Source organism: Vidua chalybeata, chromosome 14, assembly GCF_026979565.1.
Source record: "Vidua chalybeata isolate OUT-0048 chromosome 14, bVidCha1 merged haplotype, whole genome shotgun sequence".
NCBI lineage: Eukaryota > Metazoa > Chordata > Aves > Passeriformes > Viduidae > Vidua > Vidua chalybeata.
The window spans coordinates 12,167,109-12,190,047 of NC_071543.1; the positions used below are offsets into that span (position 1 = coordinate 12,167,109).

Consider the following 22,939-nt stretch of genomic DNA (forward strand, 5'->3'; position numbering starts at 1 on the left):
GCCTGCAGCAAAATGCCTCAAACACAGAAAAAAGCTGATCTCATCAATATGTAATCTTACATGTAATCTTACCTTATCTTCTGACTTACCCTTTACTTCTATGTAAATTTTTTTTTGAGAAGCCTTGTACAACAGAACTCCATTCTTATTACAGCTACACAACAAATTAAACTGACCTACAGGAATTCCATGTCACCAGGGCATTCACTGATGCCATGTGCAGTCCCATCATGGGGACTGTCCCCTGTGCTTGCAGAAATTACTAAAGCATTGGTGTGCATAGTGAATATTTGTAGTATTTTCATGATGTTGCTTGCATAAACTGATGCAGGCAGGAGTGCACAGAGACATTGATATTGGGCACCTCCATTTCTGGATGTTTCAAAGAAGATACTTGGGACCTAATCTGGAAAGTACTAAACTTACAGAAGGTTCCAGCCCTCAGTGACTGATGAGTGAAACTAAGTACCAAAATATGACAAATCTAAAATTTAAGAACTTTGTTTCAGCCATCTTTTTTGGGCAGCACTGTGGCTCAGAAGAGGAAATGGAAAAGTGATATTTCTCCTCTCAAGGAAATTGTTTCATGTTCTGTAGATTACTCATGTCAGATAAAAACAGGGATTTACCTCTTACCCTGAACTCTGTGCAGCAGGTTCACCTTTGAAAGCAACGGGTGTCACTGGAACTCTGATTGAACATGCAATTGAGCATGCAATACCAGTATTTAACAGAGATGCCTGATACATGCCTTGGGGGATTATTCGTGCCATCTACCTTAGTTATCCAAGTATGATAAGCACAGTCTCCTAGGAGAACATTTCCTCCTGCAGACAATGCATGAAAAGCCTGGTATCTCCAGAAAACAACAGAGAGACCTTAGGTCAAAACCCCATCAGTTTAGACCCTCCTCCAAACATACCCCATGCTCTCATAAAAGTCAATGCAGAAAGAGGAGCAATGCCAGCAAATAATTCAGATTTATAACAAACTGGGGGGTACCTTTTTCAACACTGAATATAAAGCAAACCAGAGATCCTGCAGTGCCAGTGGTATCTCTGCAGCCCACAGGGATTTTCTGTGGTGTACCAGCAGTCAACATCCATGAACTCCTTGCTCAGCTGGGACAGAGTTCTGTGGGGCAGTAGGGGGTTCACAAATGTGTCAGGTTAATTACCAGTGGGGCTGTTTTCTCAGTGCCACACTGAATTTCCAGGAGCTGAACGATTCAGTTTTTATGACAAGCAGTGGATCCACCTGTAAAAGTGACACACTGAATTTTTAAAGTATGGCTAATTGAGATCTGATTCTTAATGTCTAACAATCTGTTTTTTTTAAAAAAAAAAAACCTTCCACAAAAAGTATTATTATTGCATCGAAGTTGTTTTCATACCTTCCAAGCAGATAGTCTTCTACAGCAGTCTGTAATTCAGCACTAGGTGGCCTCTTTCTTCTTTCAGAGAAGGTCTGATACATCATTATATCACCTAACTACTTAACCAAAAGTAAAAAACATTAGGCAAATGTAAAGAATTTTGTTCAGAAGGATTTTATGACAAATATTGCAAAACTGCTCATTGTTTCCTAACCAGAATGCATTCACTATAGCTCAGAATACAGAACTGATTCTCTGTAACCTGGCTTGCAGCCTAAGCCTCGAGCAATGTTTTATCCACACAACTTCGTAGGAGGTACACATAGTACCAACTATCATCCAACTCACAGATGCAAGAGCATACAGAGGGGAAGAGGATGTGAAGATAAAATAATTACTTTTCTACTCAGCTTAGGTTTTGTCAGGTGAGATCCAAAATAGCAGTCACAGCTTCACCTCCCCTGCTCTGAACAAAGCTCTTGCACTCCAACAGTGTGTGCTCTTTCTGAGTGGTCTGTAAAAGCAGAAAACTCTGGTGAATCACGGAGCATTTAAGAGATTCACGGATGGGATTGAGGTTTCTAATGCAAAGACCAGCATAATTGTTTAATTGGAGCATTTAGCTTTCTTGAAGAGACTAACAAGGAACTGAGCATTGCCTACAGCAAGACAGCACTCTGGCAAAATGGCCTCAGGAAAGGGGTTCTTAATTTGCCTCTCAGAATTTCTCAACCACCAAAAGCACAATCACTTCATTGCAAAATCACTGTGCTTCTGCAGGATAAGCTTTGTGCTAAAGAAATGCTTGTAGCAGTATGGGTGATTAGGTGAGATCACACGAGGAAATAAAATATGTTTTGCCATGGTGTGGCTGAGCAGTGACTTCCTCTATCAGTTGAAATGGGATAATTTGTTTACAGAGCAGGTAAATGCTTCTTGCTAGGCAAAGAATGAAGACTGGAGCCTGTAGAGCTACTAAATGTGAGCCAGCAAAGGGTGATTTATGTAAGGCTGCTTATCTGGGGAGTTCTCTGGACATCCCCATGAAAAGGAAAGTAGTGACTTCTTTTGGTCACCACATGAAAAGGAGCACGAGGCTGTCTATCCCTGCTGTGCTGCTCTGCCTCTGACTTGATGCCTCTGCTCCTTAGGAGTATTTTTCTTCTCAAACAAGTAACGGGAAAGGTTTAAGACCCCAGTGAAGAGATTTCCTCTATATTGTCATGAAATATTTGGTCCGAGACAGAAAGGAAGCAAGGCCAAAAGAAATGCTCTGTGTGACAGCTTTAGGTGTCAACTGCCAGCATTGCCCTCCTTTCTTATGAGTTCGGCTGGTCTGAACACTTCTGCACACCTGCAGTAATGTTACAACAAAGATTATAGGACAGGTGGGATCATGAACATATCAAAGACTCATGACAGGATCCACAGTAGGAGGGAGCTCTGGGATCAACCTCTCAATTCTTTGTCTCCAACCATGTCTAACTCGGCTCACCGGGCCGGGCCACATGTTACCGGTGTCGCAACAAGTCCTCGGCACTGTCACCTGCCTGGCCACCCAAGGAAAACCTGTGAACATTCCTCAGTAATTATTCAGAGGCTTTCAACAGACCCTCGTGCTGAATCCACCCTGTTCATTCCACATGAATCTCTGACATTTTTTAAAAGGTGGATTTTTTTTTTGATGGCATGCCTTACAAGAGTCTTGCTTAACCCAAGTGCTGTCTTTGCAATCAAGTACATCATTTCCCACCCAACTTGGGAATGGATAAAATCTGCTCCTGCCTTCAGCATGAAGACTGCTCTGGGTACTACTGCAGCTGAATTAGCTACAGGGTACCCCAACATTAAGAACTTTTTGCTTTCATTACCTGTTTGTGTTCCTCATTCATCCTAAAGTTACCTGCAAAGTATCAAACATCAGAATAAAAATAGCTAGAAAAGCAGCTTGTTCAGTCATAGTTCAGATTCATGTGTGACTCAGAGCTGAAGGAATAAACATTCCTGACTCCTATTGGTAATTTCTTTTTTGGGTTTTCCAGTGGGTGAAAGAAAAGTCTCTTTGCATTCCTGCAGGGAAGGAAGATCAACATAAAAATCAGATGAAAGACTGTCAAATCCCAGGCTGAGTGCCAATGAAGTCTACAGGGCTTTACCCAGTTAATACAGAGTATTTAGTATCATACTATAAAGTCTTTTTTACTTAGACACATCCTTGAAAACAACTCCCTTGGGTTGTATAATTTCCCTAGTAAAAGCCCATATATACTGAGCTACAGCAGTCTACTAGCACAGATTTAAAAGAAAAATTAATCTTTTCACTATTAAACATGTTGATTACATTATGAAGTCTGTCTTGGTCTAGAAGTACATTCTTAAGCAGACCTTTGTCAAACGTTTTTACTGCACACTGAAGGCACATGGAGGAATCCTCTTGCAAAGGAGCACAATCACTTTGAAGAACAAATTCTGTACACTGTACTTATCTAACAGCCTTTCAGAATTTCCCAACCACTGAAATGCTGAGCAGCATTACTGACAGCAGACAGCTAATACAGTAAACAAGGACACTCAGCACTTTATGATAAAAAGGGATTCATAACCACCACAGTAGAGATATATATAGAGAGACAAATTGCAGAGTCCCTCCCTTGGAAGAAACCTGGCTGTGATTACTGGAGGTGTTTGCAGGGTGAGATGGAGCACGTGAGCATCATACAATTTGATTCACTGTGTGCAAAATTCCTCAAAGCACTCACCAGAGCAAGTCAAAAACCACAAAGTGATGCTGCTCAGCATCTGCTGAGAAAACTTACCATGCTCCCCTGCAAGTGAAGACCTTAAATACTTACATGTCACACAAACATCACCTCTTGGAGTGCTCCATTTTCTCCAGAGACTGGGTGCTTGCTACATATTTTCCACCCTGCCATGACACATCTGCGTGCCTAGCACACGCTGTATCCATCATGTTCACTTTCCTGCTGTTGCGAAAGAGCTCGTGTTTGGATGCTGTCCTGACTGCTCCTGCAGATGTTTTTTTGCTGTGCTTGTTGGAGGAGGCTGTGCTTTGGGTATGGCACTGCACCCTGGCTAGTGGGGCATCCCAGAGTGCCTGGAGCTGGGATGGCTGAGGGCACAAAGGGCCGAGTTTAAGGCACAGAAAAGTTACTCCAGAGTTCAGTCCTGTGCCTCCAGCACAGCAAACAGCCCTACGTGCATGTACTTCCTCCACAATGAATGAACTGCAATATGTGTGGGCAGACAGATTCAGAGCACAACCTCAGAGGCATCACCATGGAATGCAGAACACACAGTATAACCCAAGTTTAAACAGTAATAATTAAATGCTGGTTCTGTAGCCTCATGGGTATATTATATGAATGTGGCATCTTTTTATTCCATTGCATACAAGCTCTCCCACGCATCGTTCAAGAGTAATTGTATCCCATATATCCATTACATCTCTGTCTAAATGCATTTAATGATTTTACCATTTCCCTTCTTGTTAGAAATGTTTCCTACAGTTGTTGCAAGTTAAGTGTGATTTCTAGAGACAGCCTTGTCTCTGTTCCATTTTAGGTGTCTGTTGTGTAGAATTGACAGCTGTGTCAGATAAGTCACATTTGCACTATTGCAGTTGTTGATTTTCTAATTTAAATTTACAATACTAGAAGCCAAAAATCACAGCAGATCCTGGCTTCCCATAACTGCTTGTCTTACAGGGATGAAGCAGAGCTTTGTGATTTTATGTTTGCTTACTCCAAATTGCTACTGGCTGTCAGAAGGGGATGGGGGCAAGTTCAGATGTACCTCATGGCAGGGAAATTAATGTCGTGATGCTCATCCGCTTCCATGTCCCTCTGCTTTGCCCCTGTGAAGTGCTTTGAGGATTAACTGAGTTCTGTCTGGAGCTTACAGTGTCAAATCCAGGCTCTGCCTCAGCTGAAGAGGAAGTGGAAAGTAAACATTTCAAAGAGGCAATGAGAGAGGTTGGCTTGCTCCCTATCCTGGGACACTCTATTCCAGAACGCTACTGTTTTCAATGAAATATCTCAATTTTTACCCATTTTTATTACTGTTTTTTCTTTCCCATTTTGGTTCTAATGAAAGCTGACAAACAGGAGGCAGCATCCTCTCTCAGACAGGTGCCTCACTGGATGCTCTGCCACAGCCATAGCAATGGGATGACCACTGCCCCCAAACCAGAGGAAATGGGATGTTGCAGACAGCAGCCTGGGCTCCTTCTCTAGACAGGTATCTGTTAGGACAAGGCCATGGGAGACTCAAACCCTTCCTGGCAGAGCCAGGAACACAGGAACAAGCTCCTCTCTGTTGCACCCAGCTGGATCCTGCAGCAGGCAGATGTGAGCAAAGCACATCCCAGGACCTTGCGGAATGGAGCAGCCCTTCCCAAAAGCAGCAGCCGTTCTCCTCCATGGGAAGGAGATTTCAGATGAGATCAGCAAGGCTGCCAGCTTGGAGCAAAGGCTTCCAGACCACCTCAATCCCCACGTTTCAGGTTTCCTGCACTCCTGCCAGGACCACTCAGAATATCCAAAAGGCCTCATTTTCATGGGGGAACATGAGCAGTTCACTTGCTCCCTGGCATCTCCTCAACATTCAGCCAGGGCAAGGGGAGATGTGAAGGGAAGCCAAGTTGTGGCAGTCAGCTGCAGAGTGGCAAGATGATATTCCTGCTCAGAATCGGGCAGGAACTCCCAGAACTCTTGTGCTGAGTGGGTGCCAGCACAAGATTCAGGCCATGTTGACTCCTCAGGGAGAACATGCTGTACCAAACATTTCTTATTGTATATCTTACATAAACAAAACATTTAGCTCACCACCCAGCGCTAGCTCCTAATAAAAAAGCCAGTGGCTTTCTCTGCTGAGTACATTAAGCTGTGTAGTCCAGTCAGCTCAGGGATACACACACAGGATGCTCAAAGTGGTCTAAGCAATCAACTAGAGCTAAAAAAGGAAGCCACAAACAGGTTTTGCTGAGCAAATACATCAGAGACAGACTGACCCATGTAGGAAACCATCCCTTCCATCTCTCTTTGGGGAAAGACAGTCTGACAGGTCCAGAAGTGCCCCAGAACAATTCCCTTTCCAAACCCATCAGAATTTCTATATGATACATCAAAAAACACTCCTTCCACAGCAGGCTCTCCTCTCCACTGATGCTGCTGCACTACAGCAGAGCCAAAACCCAGTGGTTGCTCATAAATTCATCTTTCTGCACTTGCAGGGTGGGTAACCCAAAGTGACCACACACTCTCCCAAAGTCCCTGCCAAAACTGTGAGTGGCTCTAGTGTCCCAAAGTCCAGGTGGGTGCTGTGGGATGGCCAGGCTGACCTGAGCAGGTCCCAGGCTTGCACACTCCATGAAAGGGCTGCAGGACTCCTGCCTTGGAGAGGGGTTTGCATTTTCTAGGAGACCCTAAGGAAACACAGGGCTTGCAAAGGACCTTGGAGCTATTGGGGTCTGATTGACAGAGGCTGCAGCCCTGCACAACCATCAGAATAATTTTCAAATATCAGCCAAATTTTCTCTTGAAAGGAAAAAAGACACTTCTAAATTGCAAGGGGAAAAAAACTGCTTAAATTTCTGTCCACATTCTTTTGCTGAAAACCACAAAAAAATAAACAGAACATGTGGAAACTGTGAAACCCCTCCCACACATACATTTTATTTTTAAAGTCCCTCAAAAATCTCATAAGAACTGGAGTATGATGGAAGAAATTCTTAGAGCTCAACATTAATCAGTTTGCTCTAAAAATAAAGCAAAATCCTTGATACAGAACCTCCCTTGTTTCCCCCCCTCTCAAGACAGAATTTTTGGGATGTTTGTTTAACCGCACTGCTCAAATTCATGACCTATTAGAGGTACAAGGCAGATCTAGCAAACAAAAATGTCACACTGGGGTCACTAAGTTTGTCACTCTTGCAGAATATGACCTTCAGGGTAGACTTCTTCTGAAACCGCATTTTGAAAGAAAGAATTTTTCTCCCCTCTCAGTTCACCTCACATTTAATACTCATTTTTTGTTCTCCTGTTTCTAGGAGAGTGACTGGGTGCAGCTGTCTCAGCCCCTGCAGGTGGTCATCAATCCCTGCCCTCCAGCAGCCAACCATGAGTTTGTCCCACAACAGTAGGAGATGCTGCATTGCTGTTCTCTCCTCAGGAAAGCTTTATTCTCATTTTCTCCAGCCTCTCACAGCTGTAAATGCAACTGGATTTCAGATTCCTGTAGTATTTCCCTATCAGCATAAGTCTGCACACCAGGGAAAAGGCACAATCCTTGTAAAACACTGTTGTTTTTTAGGAGGTCCAACCTGACATGCAGAGAACGTGCAGCCTGTCCTCCTCTCAGGACAGGCACAGCTGTAGCACAGGAGGTCAGATGGTGCAGGTTAGCTTTTGATTTGAGCCTCCAAAGATGTCAATTAATGTCCCACTTGTGTTCATTACTGACCTGTATTGCAGCAAAAGTAAAAAGCTTCCACAACCTCTTATTATCTCTCTGAGCTTGCCGCCTTGAACACCTGGTGATTTTCTAAGTGTGCTGGTTTGTTTTGCTGTAGCACAACTGCATTGCTGTCCTCATTGCTAAGCAATTAACAGTTTGTCCTTCCAGAAATACCCAACACCCCAGACAGGATTAGCTGCTCGGAACATTTTCAACAAAAACATTCCAGGGGAGCTGCATTGATAGCTCTGCCACTTTCAGGGATAAGCATCTCTCCAGCCACGTACCCCACTAGAGAACACCAGAGCAGGACAGGGAGAGAGGGTTACTTATGGTCAGGCCCTGTTCTGCCAAGTTCTGCACAAACTTTTCATCTCACATCACTCTGAGACCCACACATTTCTTGTCTAATCCAGTGAAGAAATTTAACCTCTACCTACCAGAGAAGTGACCCTGCACCAGGTTCCCAGGGCTTCCAGCCAGCTGGGACTTCCAGGGAGGCCAGCTTGACCCCAGGATCAAAACTGTGAATGCAAGCCTCAAGAGTAACTCTGATATCAGAGACAATCCCCTGAGACTAATGATCTTTGGTCACTCACCCTGGGGAAAACCTGCAGGCAATGGTAAAAGGTGCTATAACAGACCCCCCTATCAAAGGGTCCAAGAGGACCTGTACCTCTCCAGCAAAATAAAATTTCAAATAAACATCTAAAGCAACCTCAAAATAGAATCAGGATTTCCCAAATACTTTTTTTCCTCATTCATTCTTTTAGTCAAAATGAGTAAATTCACACCATGGTTTGGCTTCTGGGTGACAAGAGAGTGTCACTCAGGATTTCTGTATATAGTACTCCAAATTCACATTAGTAATTGACATTTAAAATGCAAAAGGTCCACACAATCAGCAAGTCCTTGCCACGAAGGCTGCTGGACAGTGCGTGGGGCTCAGCATGCCCACGTAGTAGTGGGACAATGCATGTTCACTTCCTGCAGCATTTTTGTCGCAAATGACCACCCTGAATCAAAGGAAGGACCATCTGACCTATGGACATGTTAGCTGCTATGAGAAAGGTACAAAAATGTGCACTTTGTGATTTTACTTTCCCACAAGAATACCCTCCTACCTTCAGTAGTCTGCAGAACCATGTCTCTACACATTCTCAGGATCCCAGGCTGAAGCAAGCTGGAAGTATATTTGATGCATTTTACACACATCTCAAGCCATTTATTTAAAAAAAAAATTAAAATATACAAAATAAATGTGAAAATATTTTCTTACAGGTCGGTACAGAAGTATCTGCACTGCTTTATTTACACATTCTCTACTGAGAATCTCTTTCAGAAAATCAGTTTAGGGTATAATACTCGGCACCTGTGCAATTGTAGCTGTGGTGTAATGGTCCTTCAGTATATTTAGACTTCTCGTGTTACACATAACACTTGCCTGATCTCAGCCATACAAAAAGCTGATATTTAAATGTCGTCAATATAGTTATTTGTCAGAACCTTCCCTCTGTGTAAAACTTGAGTTCTTGTTGTGAAAAGGGAGGAGGAATAAATCCCCATGTATGACAAATCCAGATTCTCCTTCAAACAGCTGGTGAACAAATGGTCACAAAACAAAGGGAAGAGGAGAAAGGAATGTCACCACTGCAGGGACATCCAGCTGCACTGACATCACCCCACATCATGCCCGGGTGACTACAGGAAAGACTCAGGTTCCCCTTCTTTGCCCACAGGGGTTTCGGCCTCTCTGAAGCAGCTGCCCTTCCTGGCAGAGGAGCTCTCCCGGTGGCTGCTGAACTGGTGAACTCTTCTCTTGAACAGGCGGTGCAGCTTCTCCTGGAACTGGTTGCCAATGAAGCAGTACAGCAGGGGGTTGGTGCAGCTGTTGGCAAAGGCCATGCAGATGCCGAAGGGCAGCGCCGCGTCGATGAGCCCCACCACCTCACAGCTGTCGATGATGTCCATGTGAGCCAAAGCATTCAAAAACGTTAAAACGTGGAATGGCAGCCAGGAAATCAGGAAGGCCATGACAACAGCAGCCACCAGCTTCACGACTTTGTCCCTCTTCTGCCTGCTTTTCCCAAATTGCTGTGCTTTAAGCAAGTGCCTCCTGATCCAGATGTAGCAGGTGGTGATCACCGCCAAGGGGATGAAGAAGCCGAGGGTGTTTTTCAGGAAGGCCGTTGCCACAGACCATTTTGCATAGCTCTCATAAGGGAAGGCCATAATGCAAGCATTGACCTCCAAGCTTTCAACGTAGTAAGTGTCTCGGAAATAAAAAGTTGGGAGGGAGGACAAACAGGCGAGGCCCCACACAACCAATGCTACAAAATAAGCTTGTTGTGGAGTTCTCCTCTGGGAGTGAATGGGATGGACAATGGCATGGTACCGGTCCACGCTCATGCACGTAATGAAGAAAATACTTGCAAACATATTCAGACACAGGACAGAACTGGAGATCTTGCACATGAGAGACCCGAAGAGCCAGTTGTATCCCTGAGCGTAGTAGGTGGCCCAGAAGGGGAGGGTGGCCAGGCACAGCAGGTCTGCCATGGCCAAGTTGAAAATGTAGACATTAGCAACTGTCTTGGGGCCAGTGTGACGACAGAGCACCACAACCACCACGCTGTTGCCAACCAAGCCGAGAACAAAAACCGCAGAGAAGAGGGCTGGAATTAGTGAAAACTGATAATCTGAAGAGGTAAGGGGGCAGGGAGGGGATGAGTTTGTCAGTGCTGTAGACAGGACTTGGAGACTTTCCCTGGTGGTGACAACCAGGGAGTAGTTGCTCTGCATGTTGGTGCTGGTGGAAATGGAGTTTCTTCAGGAAATTCATGGGCTGGCAGCACTTTCCTGTCACTCACCTGCAGATCAGAAACCACGTGTTGGACATGCACTCTGCAGCTGTCTTAGCTCCAAAATCACACAGACACAATAAAATAAAAACCATTTGAAGTTATATCAGTAAGCTGAGTGCTGAAATACCAGGCAGCCCTGCTGAACTCCTTACCTCCACCCCACTGACAGAACACAATTAGCCCTAGGGACGTCACAGCACTTTTTAATTAGCCTGGCAGAGAAGAGAGCAGCTGGGGTTTATCTGTGATTACAAATGGTGCTTCTGTGGCCAGCAGAGCAGAAGGATTATGGACTCAGGAGCTGGAGACACTTTGGGAACTTCTGTGACCCAAAGGCCACGCTGAAGCTCCTCATGATCCTTTTCTCAGTTTTCTCATGCTATTTCCAGCACTCTGAGCAGTTAAAATAATATAAAAAGGCAGGCATGAAAGCAGCCATTTAAAAAGACTATTAGGAAAGCAAGCTGTGATTTCTTTTTTTTCCCAGTTCACAGGGCTGGACACAAAGACACTGAAGGGTCTTTGCAAAATGTTATTCACTGTCAGTGTCCTTCTGACACATATCTGCATCTCCTTCCCTCATGACAGCTTTAATCAGAAGAGTAAAAGAGATAATTTCAATGTAGACACAAGCAATAAACTCAGTCCTTGCAGGCACTGGATTTGACAGTACTATGTGCCATTCATTTACAAATATAAGAACTGGATTTCAGTAGGGGAAAATGTAGCTATAAAACAGCTAAAATAAGAGAGTTAATTGACAGGTCTGTCTTTGTTACATTTCAACAGCTTGTGTCTGCACTCTGAGCAGGACGTTTTGCAAACTTTAAGACTTTCTAAGTCAATGAAGAAGATATCATACCCAAGTATTTTATTTTACATACTAGAAAGAGGAAATTAATTTTTAAGTAAGTTTTTGTGGAACCAGTCAGGCATTTAAGAATTCTGAAGGAGCCCTAAAAATAACAGAACTTTTCACCAAGACAACAGATTTGGGTAATGATCTCTCATTTAACAGAAGGCAACTGATCGTTTCAAACATATTTTTCTGTATCAACAGTGTAATGTACAGCAGCTTATCATTTTCTCAATGCAAAATATGCAATATACTACTTTGGATATACTGACAAAAATTTAATTTTAACTATATTATCTCAACAATGAAAATTCAGCAGGGGAATTTCTGCAGAGTTCTGGTATTTAAAGCCACAAATAGTTGAACATAAGCCCAAGTTCTGTATTCAAACAGGTCCTAAACCCAATGAAAGCTTTTTTTGTTTGGGAACATAAATATTCAGAGAGGGTCTGAAAGTCTCATTTCACCCTTAACTCTTATATCCTGAGCCCTTCACTTTAACATATAGAAGCTGAAATCTCAGAACTAGTCACAGAGCATTACATACCTCCCTGACTCCTAGCAGAAGGAGCACACCATAATCACTTGTACTGCATGACGGAGAACAAGGTTTCATTGACAAACACACTCCCCCCCTCTGGTCATGAACAAGTGGTGCCTTAGGATCTGCTCTGAGCTGCCCCTTCCTCCTCTCACTGCAGGCACAAGACATTCCAGCACAAATGGAACCGAATCAATGGAAATTATGTTCTAACAGCAGATAGAAAACCTACCTCTCAAGCCTCCAGAATTCCGTGCTCCTTTTTTCTGTTTTCCTTCTGGTGAGTATCGCCACCAGCAATCTGCTCTCTCATATCTTCCCCTTTCCCGCTGGGAGACTTTAACCTACATAACTTGAGAACTGAAATATGAATGCCTGCCAGCTTCTTTTCCTTTTGGAAGCAAAACAGTTTGAGAACCCCCCTTTCCAAGGCCACGTGAGCACATGCAGTAAATCAGGAGAGAGCAACAAGACAGCTAGAAAAAAAGGAAAAAAAAAAAAGGAAATGAAGCAAGCAAAAAAAAGGAAATTCACACAAATATCCCTGTGGTTTTCTACTGCAGCTCTTGGGCCAGGAGGTTACACCCACATGCAGCCCCTTTCTGCCCTCCACGTGCACACACAACATGTGGGAGCCTCCATGAAAGGATTTGTGCATCTCTGAGGGCAGCAGCCCTCCCATGCTCCCATGCAGTCCACGGAGTTCTAGCACTGGCTAACACATATGAGGATGAAATAGGCTGTTAGTCCTGGCAGAATTGACTGTAATATGAACACAGACAGACAGAAAGTGGAGGAACATCACAACAGCATTGCCTGTGTAAGGGGGCTGATCCCATCTCCCAGTTAGAAAGGGAAAGCCACTGCCCTATTCCTTGCAAAGACATGCACTCTGCTGGGACTGAGGAGGGCAGCAGGACAAATTAGGACAGATCAGGCAGCAGGATATGGCTGAGAGCAGGCTTGGTTCTGAGGCTGCACTGGGTAGGACATGACCAAAACGAGCTCATGCCAACTCCCATTCACACAACACAGAGATTTTACATCTGCTCCTTCTTTACATCACATGCTGTGCCTGGCCCCAGCCTCCTCTCCATGGAAAGAGCTCCAAGGGGGCTCCTGGAGGGTAAGAACAGGGGCAAAGGAAGCACCTACAGGCTTAAAGCTTTTGCCCTGATGCCTGAGTGTGATCTCTGCAACAACTGCCCATCTACTGTGTGCCATGCTCCCCAGCAAGGCTCATGTGCCAGACAGAAAGCAACCACTGGAGCCCCTGCCAGTGACACATCCCTTTGCCCCTGGCTCTCAATCACCAGCCAGCACTGGACCCAAGCTCATCCCATCCTCTGAACACCAGCACAGCCTTGGGGTGAGGTGTATCCACCTGTGGGGGCTTGGGGAAACCCCAGTGCCTGCCCATGCTCCAGGACTGTGCAGCACACCAGAGACAACAGCCATCGCCAGCTCTGCTGATACCAGAGTGACCCCGAGGAGAGATGGAACAGGGGGAAACAGCCTTTTAACAGCATCTTCAGGGGAACCAAGGGCTGAGCAGGCTGTGGAGAACAGTCTCACCAGTTTCACCATAGCCCAGCTATGTCTTTGACCAGAAAAAGCTTCAGAGAGTGTTGAAAAAGCTTATCAGCAAACTCATATACACCCATCCCCTGGAGGTGAGTGCTACATTCAAGGCAGAGAGAAGAGTCCTTGTCAGCTTTTGTCTTTATCTGCCTCATAATTCAAAGTCCAGTTCTTAACATTTTCTGTGCTAAAAGGAGACTGAGTTATTTAAAGAAAGGGAATCCCACACAGCATTTCTATTTAGCACAGTGCAACAATTTACTGCTTCAAGGACATGATGACAAAGCAGTCCATGGTCAGGACTGTCAGGCTGCAAGCACACAGAAGAGAAAGTCATGAGTCCTGCTGCAAAGGAGCAGAGATGCACCTTCTGCCACCAGTTTCCCCAGTACAGACCCTGCCTGGTCTGCAGGACTGCTGGCCCACTGGTGAGTGACCTGAGATGCCAGCACTCACTCTGAACCATATTTATTAATTTTTTTTGGTAACAAGATGTGCCAGGACACACTCAGCCTGGAGTCTTTGCTGCTAGTTGCACACAAACCATTGGTAAAAGGTTTTGTTCCATCCTGCAGCAAACACCCAGTGAAGGAAAAATGCACAAGAATGTTTATTTTTCAAAAATAACAAACACTAGTTGTTTAGACTTAAATATAAAGTTTTCCTTTCCACACAACTTTTGATCCTTACAGATACTGACCATGTTTATTCTGCTTTGCCTGCAGAATTGAGACTTTAGTAGGCAAGAAATGGCCCTGCTGCACGCAGTGCAATGGGAGGCAGAGCTCAGGCTGCCCTTTGACAAATCCTGCTCCCATTCTTTCCCCTGCCAATGCTGATTCCTTATCTAATCCCAAATCCTCACTGCAAAGCTTCCTCTCACAAATCTCTCTCTCTATTTCCCCCACCGTTTCTTTCTTCCTCTCACTATTTCTGAGCATCTTGTATGGATGTAAAACAGATGCCCAAGTTGTCCATGCAGAAAACAACCTCGTGCCATGTAGCCCTACAGCTGAGCTAATGCCCCCTGAGCTTGTGGGATTTGTTTTCCACAGCCAGGCTGGTAAATCCAGCACATGGATCTGCTGCAGCAGAGCCCAGCACACAGCTCAGCACAGGGCAGAGCCTTTCACTGCTCATCTGGCTGCAAAGTTACAAAAGCTGAGAGTTTTCAACACAAGACCTGTTTGATTTTAAATTAATTGAAGCCTGAGGTGTCTGAGGGTTGAATTTGGGGAAGGATTTTGAGTATGTCTTCTACACCAACTAAAAAATTCACAATTCAAGAGGAGCAAGAAATTTGCTGCAGGCCCACATACAGCCCTTAGGTTTGTCTTTCTATCCTCAAGCCTATGCTCCTAAAGAGGTCAATGGTCACCAAAAGTGTTTAAAAAAAACCCAAACCCAAAAAACCCCAAACCACCACCACACACAATTCAAATAGCACCTTCTGATTAACTGTACAAATAAAAAGAAAAGGATCCATGCACTCCAAGTCCTAGGTCTTGGATGTTGCAGGGAAGTGCTGCCGCTGTCCGGGATGGAATATTCCAAACAAGGAGCCTGTCAGTGCCAGCACGCTGTCAGAGCCACCTCTTGAGGCTAAACCTTGCCAGCCTGACAAAGGCTCAAAGTAATGGGAGATCCAGATGCAAAGTAGATCCATGTGCTTGATTTGTTCCCTTTAGAGAAAGCAAGAGGGAAAAAGAATCTTTTATAAATGTGTTCCCCAGGATGCATAACCCAGCACAGATCACTGTGGCTGTGTCTGGTTGTTGATTTACAGCAGGATCCCCTGACTCCCTGGTCCCAGGGCTGGCAGCAGGAGTTGGGATCCAGCACCAACTACCACGGCAATGATGATTTTCATCATGCCAGACTTGGGATTAGCTCAGTAGGATGGAGCATGGTGCTAATAATGCCAAGATTGCAGGTTTGATCCCTGCACGGGCTGGAAGAGCTGGACCTGATGATCTTTGTGGGTCTCTTCCAACCCAGAATATTCTGTGATTCTGGGGTGCGTCGTGCCAAATATTCCAGCATTCCATAAACTTTTCTATGCTTTCCTCCTTCCTGCATTTGTTTATTTAAGGGTTTCTTCAGGGATTCATTGCTCACTCCTGCAAGTAAGATTGGAGAATCTCGCTCCCCCTTCCCCAGCCCCAGAGCACTCCTTCAGAGAAAGCTGATTGCTTGCATCCTTTTTGGGGACTCAGGGAAGGGAGCAGTTGTGAGCAGTGACCCTGAAGGCTGAAGGCCAAGGCAGTGAGTCCCATTCCCATCCAGCATCCGTGGTTCTCGCTGGGTCAGTTCTGGTCCTAGCACTGTCTCAGGTACCTCTGAAGCATGATCAGTTCTGGCCGTGGCTGTCTGCAAACCCGATGTTTTGGCCAAGAGGGAACTGCCAGCATTCTCAAAGGCAAGACCTTGGCCAGTGTTTCACTCTCCCTCCTGGAGCCATGATTTCATGTGGAAGAACTAAACAGGCCTGGGGAAAGTGCTGCTTTTTCACTTCACAGCTGCACAGCAGTGACCACAAGGGCCACCCAGACAGGGCCCATCAGATACTCTGAGAGTATCTAGTCCCATTGAACAGACTTGCTATGCTAGAAGAGGTCAGTTTTTGGAGCAGTTTAGTGAGTGTGACAGAGGCATTTGGGAGGGAAGAGGGATGCCCTTTCCACCTTCAGCATGCAGAAAACTTATCCAAAGCATTTATTTTATGAGAGATGTTTGTGTCCAGCCAACAGCACTGCCAAGATTGAGGTTATCCTCCATGACATTGTTTGTTCAAATTATTGGCTGTAAGCATTTTACAAGCTACTAAAAGTAGTAAAGAAAACAAGCAGATAAGTGATTTTGAAAACAAGCTGCGCCCGTTGCTATTAAAGGCAGGAAACGCACACACCCTGGCACCACTGCCTGTTCTTGGGGTATGCCTGCTCTTGCTGAAGGCAGCAGGACTTGGTCAAAACTCCATCCCTGAGTGCTGCTCAATTTCCAGCCATGCCCCCAACACAGACAGACCACCAGACTCCAGGGCTTGCCAAAAACAGGCACAGAGCCTTCATGGCCATAGCAGCATCAGTGGCAGAGCAGCATTTCAGCAGTGAGACCACAACAGGAACCCCCAGTCAGCTTTCATAACTTATCACCACAGGTAATTTTCTTCTCACTTCTCCCAAACCAGTTGCTGTGATGAGCAGCAGAAGTCAAGACAGTGGTGCCCATAGCTTGTGGGAGAGAGTTCCCTCCTGTCTAACTTCTGCTTTATTTGAACTAAGATAGCTGTGTATAGCCTGGCATTTAAAGGATGGGGGAGAATGCTTCACATTTCTCTTTAGGGTCTCAAGGTGGTATTTAGGAAGAGTTAGAACTCTGTGAAAAACTTAATAGAGTTACAGAGCACCCAAAGGGTCTCTTTCCAGAGATCTTTTAAAAATAAAGATCTTCCCCTCTTTGCCATTTTGAACTATAGCCACTGCAAACAGCTTTCCCACTTTTTAAGTGTTTTTACTAGAAATTCCTCTTATGTTCCAAGAATACTGAGATACACACAAAAGGGAGTTCACCAGCTAGATAAAGCTTTGGGGGTGTCAGATTATTCCTGACATTTGTATATTCCACATTATTTAATCAATCTTTTAACCAACAAAGCTATTAAGTGATTCTACTAATTCCATCTTTTCCCAACAAAAAGTTTAAAGAATGCAAACCTTGCTCTTTTAACTTATTAGACCAGCAAGACCATCCCAAAGTAGATGTTTTGACTACTGCCTGAATCTTCTAAAGATAATTCATCTCCTTAAAATCTACAGTATTAGGCAAGGCTCTTGACATCAGCTACAAACAATTTCTGAAGGGGATGTGCTGGGCTATAAATCCCAGATGTCAGATAAATCAGTGACTGAAAAAAAGACAAAAACACAACCATGGTCATGTGGTGGGTGGAATACATTTTAACAGAAGACCTGCAGTGGTTCAGCTTTTCCATTAAAGCTGGGTGGATGAGCCACTTCATCCAAAACACATGATGCACTCCAGAAACCCTCCAAGCAGATGGAGAGATACAATCAAAATCCCTGCACGTGGAGCACAAAGAGCTGAGCCTGGAAAAGAAAACCCAAGAGCAAGATGCTAATATTTGAACAGAACATAAAGGGAAAGTTTGTTTAGAAGGTAGGTAGAGGAAAACCTCATGTGCCAATTCTTCTCAAGGAGCACATCCTTACCTTGTCTCTGCAGTGTGGTGTGGCAGTGACTGCAGTAGAGATGCTCAGGAAGCTGCAGCAATGCTGAGCACTGCTTGCACAGAAGCTCTGGGCACTGCAGCACAACAGGACATTCCTGTGGCCACTCTCTTGGACCAGCACTCAGCCCCCAGCAAAGGTTTAGCTCTCCACAGTGCTGAGTGTTGACATAACACTGCATTGCTTCCACCCCAAAGGCAGCTGCAACCTGGGCTGCCATCGGTGAGTTCGGACAGCCAAAATCCTCACAAGGCAGCTGCCACGCCACCTCCATGCTTTGTGGAATCCTTACAGGGAGAAACTGCAATTGCCAAACCTGTGACAAAGTGTAAAATTCTGGTCACTTTGATACTTATGGGTTTCCTTGGCCCTATAGGCTCTAAAGCAAGGAAACATTCTGCAGCTGCATGGTCCTGTTCCACCACAGTGTTTTAGTCCAGTTAAGCAACATCTGGCAGCAATGAGCTCCAGGAGCTGCATGCTTTTGGTCTGAAAATTTCCAATATGAAATCAAGAAGAGTTACACTACAGAGAGCACTGGGCTTTACTAAGAGCTAGAACATGGTAACACTGCTGGAATTACAACCAGAATTACAACCAGAAATAAAGCCTGTGTAGAATAAAAAGTTACAACCACAAATAAACCCTGTGTAGAATAAAAGAGACACCAGAGAAAGAGATCCATCCTTTTCAGCCTGAGCTACAAACTTCAGCTAAAGGCAAGAGCATTCCCAAGCACACAGTGCAGCTCACTTGTCCTGCACAGAGATCAGCAGAAACCTGTCTCCTTCACAGGGTTGCAGTGACAAAGTCATGGAGTGATGGATATTCCAAGCTGTGCTGTACCAGGAGGCAAGAGAAGCCATGGAGACCCCAGCAGCAGGACACCCCCCCAAGGTGATGTCCTCAAAGGAGCAGTCCCAGCTGACCCAGGAATACAGAAAACAAAGATTCACTCCCCAAAACCTTTAGCCTGACCCCAGACACAATTAGCTGGATGTGGTGAGCAGTGCACATTTCCACCTTCCTCTGGGGCTCCCAGGACCAGCCCCTGGGCACGGTGCCAGCACTGCTGCTCCTGGTGGAAACCAGATTTTGGCCCCCAGTAACACTGCACCAAAGCCTGTCTAACTAAATAAACGATGTTGTTTACAGCTGGAAGATGGTCCCCATTACACAATATGATCATCCTGGCCAAGCTTCCAGAGAGAAGCTGTTCTTCAGGGGATTGTTGCTTGAAAAAAATGAAGAAGAAAACAGAACTAGCTGAAGCCGACATAGCAATTTAACAGCACAGGAAATATAATCTGCTTCTGCTGAGAAAACAACAGAGCTGCAAACTTGTCCAGGTCACACTTACTGTTGGGCATACTGTATATTTGGAGGTTTAGCCACTGTCTGGACAGAGCTGGCAGAACAGGGAAGAGAAAGAAAACCCAACCTGTAAAACATGAAAAAAACCAAAAAAAGCTGGGACAGACCAAGAAATTAAGAGCATGGGAATGCACAGGAAGGCAGAAGGTTGAGAAAAGGTGCTTCAAGTGCATCAGAACACATGAGAACTCCAGCAGAGAGACATGGAGAAGAAAGATTTAGAGTGACAAAAAACAAGAGCAGCAATTGTGTCACTGGCTGCTCTAATGACACATCAGCTGCACGCCCTGGCTCTGGTCCTGCAGAATGATCAGTCTGGAGATTGCTGATCCCTGGCTGTTGAGTTCATCAATCAGGCCCCCAAATGCACTTTCCCTTTGCACTGTGGATATAGGATAAAAAACAGAGCAGGGGCAAGGACACAGATTTTTAAGGACCAAAGTCCAGCTCCAGCTGCTCAGTGGCATCTTCAGACCTGCTGGAGAGAAGCAGTGCCCTGGGAAGGACAGTGTGCCCTTGGGGTGCTCCATGTTTCAACCACAGGGTTCATTTTTCACCCTTCATAGATGGCTCAGGGCTTATCCCAAGAAGCAGCACTGCTAGGACACAGCACTCCTCTGTGTTTTCCCAGAGAAAAACGTCAGAGAAATGTCTCTCGTGTCAGAGAACATGAGGCTTGCACAGCTCCTGGCAGTCTCCCATTTTACTGCAGGGGAGTCACAGCCATCACCAAGGGAAATCCCTGAGCCTGGGGCATCTGTCAGTGTGTGCAGCCTCTGTCAGGGTGAGTGCCCTCACCTCACACCTGGATGGCAGAGCCACCTTCCACTGCCTTTGCTGAAGCTCCAGCTGCAGCAAACTACAAAAACTCCTCCCAGAACAGTTTTTTTGAGCCAGCTGCCAAGCAGACTCTGAGAATGGTGATAACCCATGAGCAGGAGCCTCTCCCAGACAGCTGCCAGGGGAAGTCTGTTACCTGTTGCTGTTTGCAGAAGGCTGGAGGTGAGAAAAACCACTATCAGAGCATGATGCTGGGCTGAGAAGTCTCCCTGCCTCTCAGGGCAGCACTTAATCAGCTTTGACGTGTCTAAACACTTAATCCCCACGGGCTTGCAGCAGGAAGAACCAGCTGATTTATTTTCACTGTGCACAGTCCAACCGACCCTGCCCTGCCCGCGGTTCACCTGCCCAAAGGTACACGCTCTTTTTCTTGCCTCCTTCTCTCCTATCCATCAGGTATTAGATGCTGTGGCTGATGTGTGGCTGGTCATGTTCTTTCTCGTTATATTTATATTTACTTGTGCAGCAAAGGCTGGGCTGGGTCTGAATGTCTCCAATTCATGCCCAAGCATGTGCAAATGTACACCTGAAGAGACCATCCTCTGCAACAGAGCTGGACTGAAAACCCTACCTGCAGAAATAGCACCATCCACCATCTCTCTAAACCTCTCCAACAATTATTTGCGGATTCTCAACACCAACACCTTCAGAAACCTGACTTTCCTTCACAGCCTCTGGCTAGATGGGAACAATCTGACTTTCCTGACCCCAGGAACTTTCCATGCTCTCAGCAGGCTGCAAGAGCTGCACCTCAGCAGGAACTCACGCCTCACCTACCTGCACGCAAACACTTTCAGAGGACTATTAAACCTCATCAGCCTGGATTTGTCCCACTGCAATATCTTCGAAATCCACCCACTTCTATTTTCACACTTGCCTTCTTTAGAAAGGCTTGATTTAGCCTCCAATAACATGAGGTATGTCCCACAAGCCTTTAGGAACCTCTCCAGCCTCACCAGGCTGTCCCTGGAGGGCAATCACATAGAAGCCATCGGCAGAGATTCCCTGAAGGACCTGGAAACCCTGTACGATCTGAATCTCAGGAAGAATCGGATATGGATCATCCAAAACGGAGCTTTTGCAAAGCTTCTCAGACTGGGCATGTTAAATTTAGGACACAACTTCATCACTGATTTGCCTAATCAGCTTTTTGAAGGATTGATCCAGCTCAAGACCATGCACCTTGAAGCCAACAGAATCACTGCTGTCGACTGCACCTTCAGACAGCTGCTCAACTTGAGAAACTTGTACCTGAACAACAACCAGATCTCCTCGATCTCAGACTCTGCTTTTTTACACCTAAACAAGCTGCACTTCCTTCACCTGAGCAAAAACAACCTCAGCTCCCTGCCCACGCAGCTGTTCTCTGAGCTGACCAAGCTGAGGTTCGTGTTCCTGTCCCACAACCCCTGGAGGTGTGACTGCAGCACGCTCTGGCTCTGGCGCTCCACGCGCCGGGCGGTCATCGAGGGGCTGGACTGCGCCTTCCCGAGCCCTGCCAACACAACAGCACCTGAGGAGCCCCGCCCTGGGCACCTGGGGGGCTGCACCGTGCCACTGCAGCTGGCCAGTGAAGACAAGTGCAGGGTGGCCAGCACCAGTGTGGCCCCCAGGCCCCCGGCCCTGCCCGGCCAGCTCATCCTGCTGGCACTTGCCTGCCACACGTGGTACAATGAGAGGGGATGGGGCACCGCGGTGGCCACGTTTTAATGGTGTTTTAATTATAAAGTGGAGGCTGCTTATTTGTGTTCTTGAAATTTGTTTATGAACAGTGGTTTTCATGACAGGTGGGTTTTATATGGAAATAAAGGGATTTCATTATATAGGAACGTATTATTTCATTTATGGGCAATATTCTAATCTGAAATGCTAACATCAAAATTCAATGCAAATGCTCATATTGGCAAGTCTAATCTGAAATGCTATCAAAATTCAATGCAAATGCTCACATTGGCAAGTTCAGGGCTGGGGCTTGTGCTGGTGATGTGGGGCTGGGAAGCATGTTCTCCTCTGTCCTTCCCATTTCCCAACTGACCACAGCCAGGTGTGACCTCCCTGGAGGGAACTGCCTTCCTGTGCCCAGCCCATACTGGGCATATTGTGAGTACTGCTGAAATAGGAATAAATTGCACATGTTCCAGGACATCTGGAGCCCTTAGAAAAGGCCCAGCCCATCAGCATCGCTGTGAGCACATGGTACCTTCCCACAGCAGGCACACGGGGATCTCTGCTGTTAGAATGCACGACAGTGTTGGAGGCGTGGGCAAAAACACCACCATGTAAAACATTTTATCACTCAGCTGTTCCTCACAGCACTGCACCTCAGCTAATGTGGCTCTGCATTTACCCCTGCAAGGAGGTCATCTGTCTCAGGAAAGGTCTGTACAATTTGTGTCTATCTCCCTGCATGCAGTCAAAGAGCTCAGCACAATTCCAGTGCCATATTCCCAGTCTGCTTCCCTTCAGCTGCTGGGAGACACAGATCAGCCTTCTCTGTCCTCCCAAATGGAATTTTCCATTTGTGCAGGTACATTAAAAGCCCTTATCCAATGTTTACTGGGTGCTCAGAGAAGGAAGCAAAGGAATGTGTGCCAGACACACCACATTTGTCCCTGTCCTTAGAGGAATTATCCCAAGCTGATAAGAGGTAAGAGAGAAATAAGCCCTTGTTTAGGGCTGAAAACACACAAGCCAGCACAATTTGACAGGGGAAACCTGCCATGGAGTGCAGAGCAGGACCAATCTTTGCTGTTACACCAGGGAAGGGGCGAAGTGAGGCTCCAC

General features: G+C 45.7%; 2 protein-coding genes across 2 annotated transcripts; one reads left to right on the forward strand and one right to left on the reverse strand.

Annotated features, from left to right (window-relative positions):
• Positions 1-9,070: 9,070 nt before the first annotated feature.
• AGTR2 (angiotensin II receptor type 2) lies at positions 9,071-12,494 on the reverse strand. The gene is made up of 2 exons (XM_053955783.1): positions 12,343-12,494; positions 9,071-10,719 (listed from the first exon to the last, which is right to left on the reverse strand). Exon 2 carries the CDS (start codon positions 10,649-10,651, stop codon positions 9,551-9,553), a length of 1,101 nt encoding a protein of 366 aa, XP_053811758.1. The 5' UTR covers positions 10,652-10,719; positions 12,343-12,494; the 3' UTR covers positions 9,071-9,550.
• Positions 12,495-20,584: 8,090 nt separating this feature from the next.
• Positions 20,585-21,865, forward strand: LOC128795001 (nyctalopin-like). Its single transcript, XM_053955353.1, has one exon. The coding sequence runs from the start codon at positions 20,585-20,587 to the stop codon at positions 21,863-21,865; it is 1,281 nt and encodes a 426-aa protein (XP_053811328.1).
• The last annotated feature ends 1,074 nt before the right edge of the window (positions 21,866-22,939 follow it).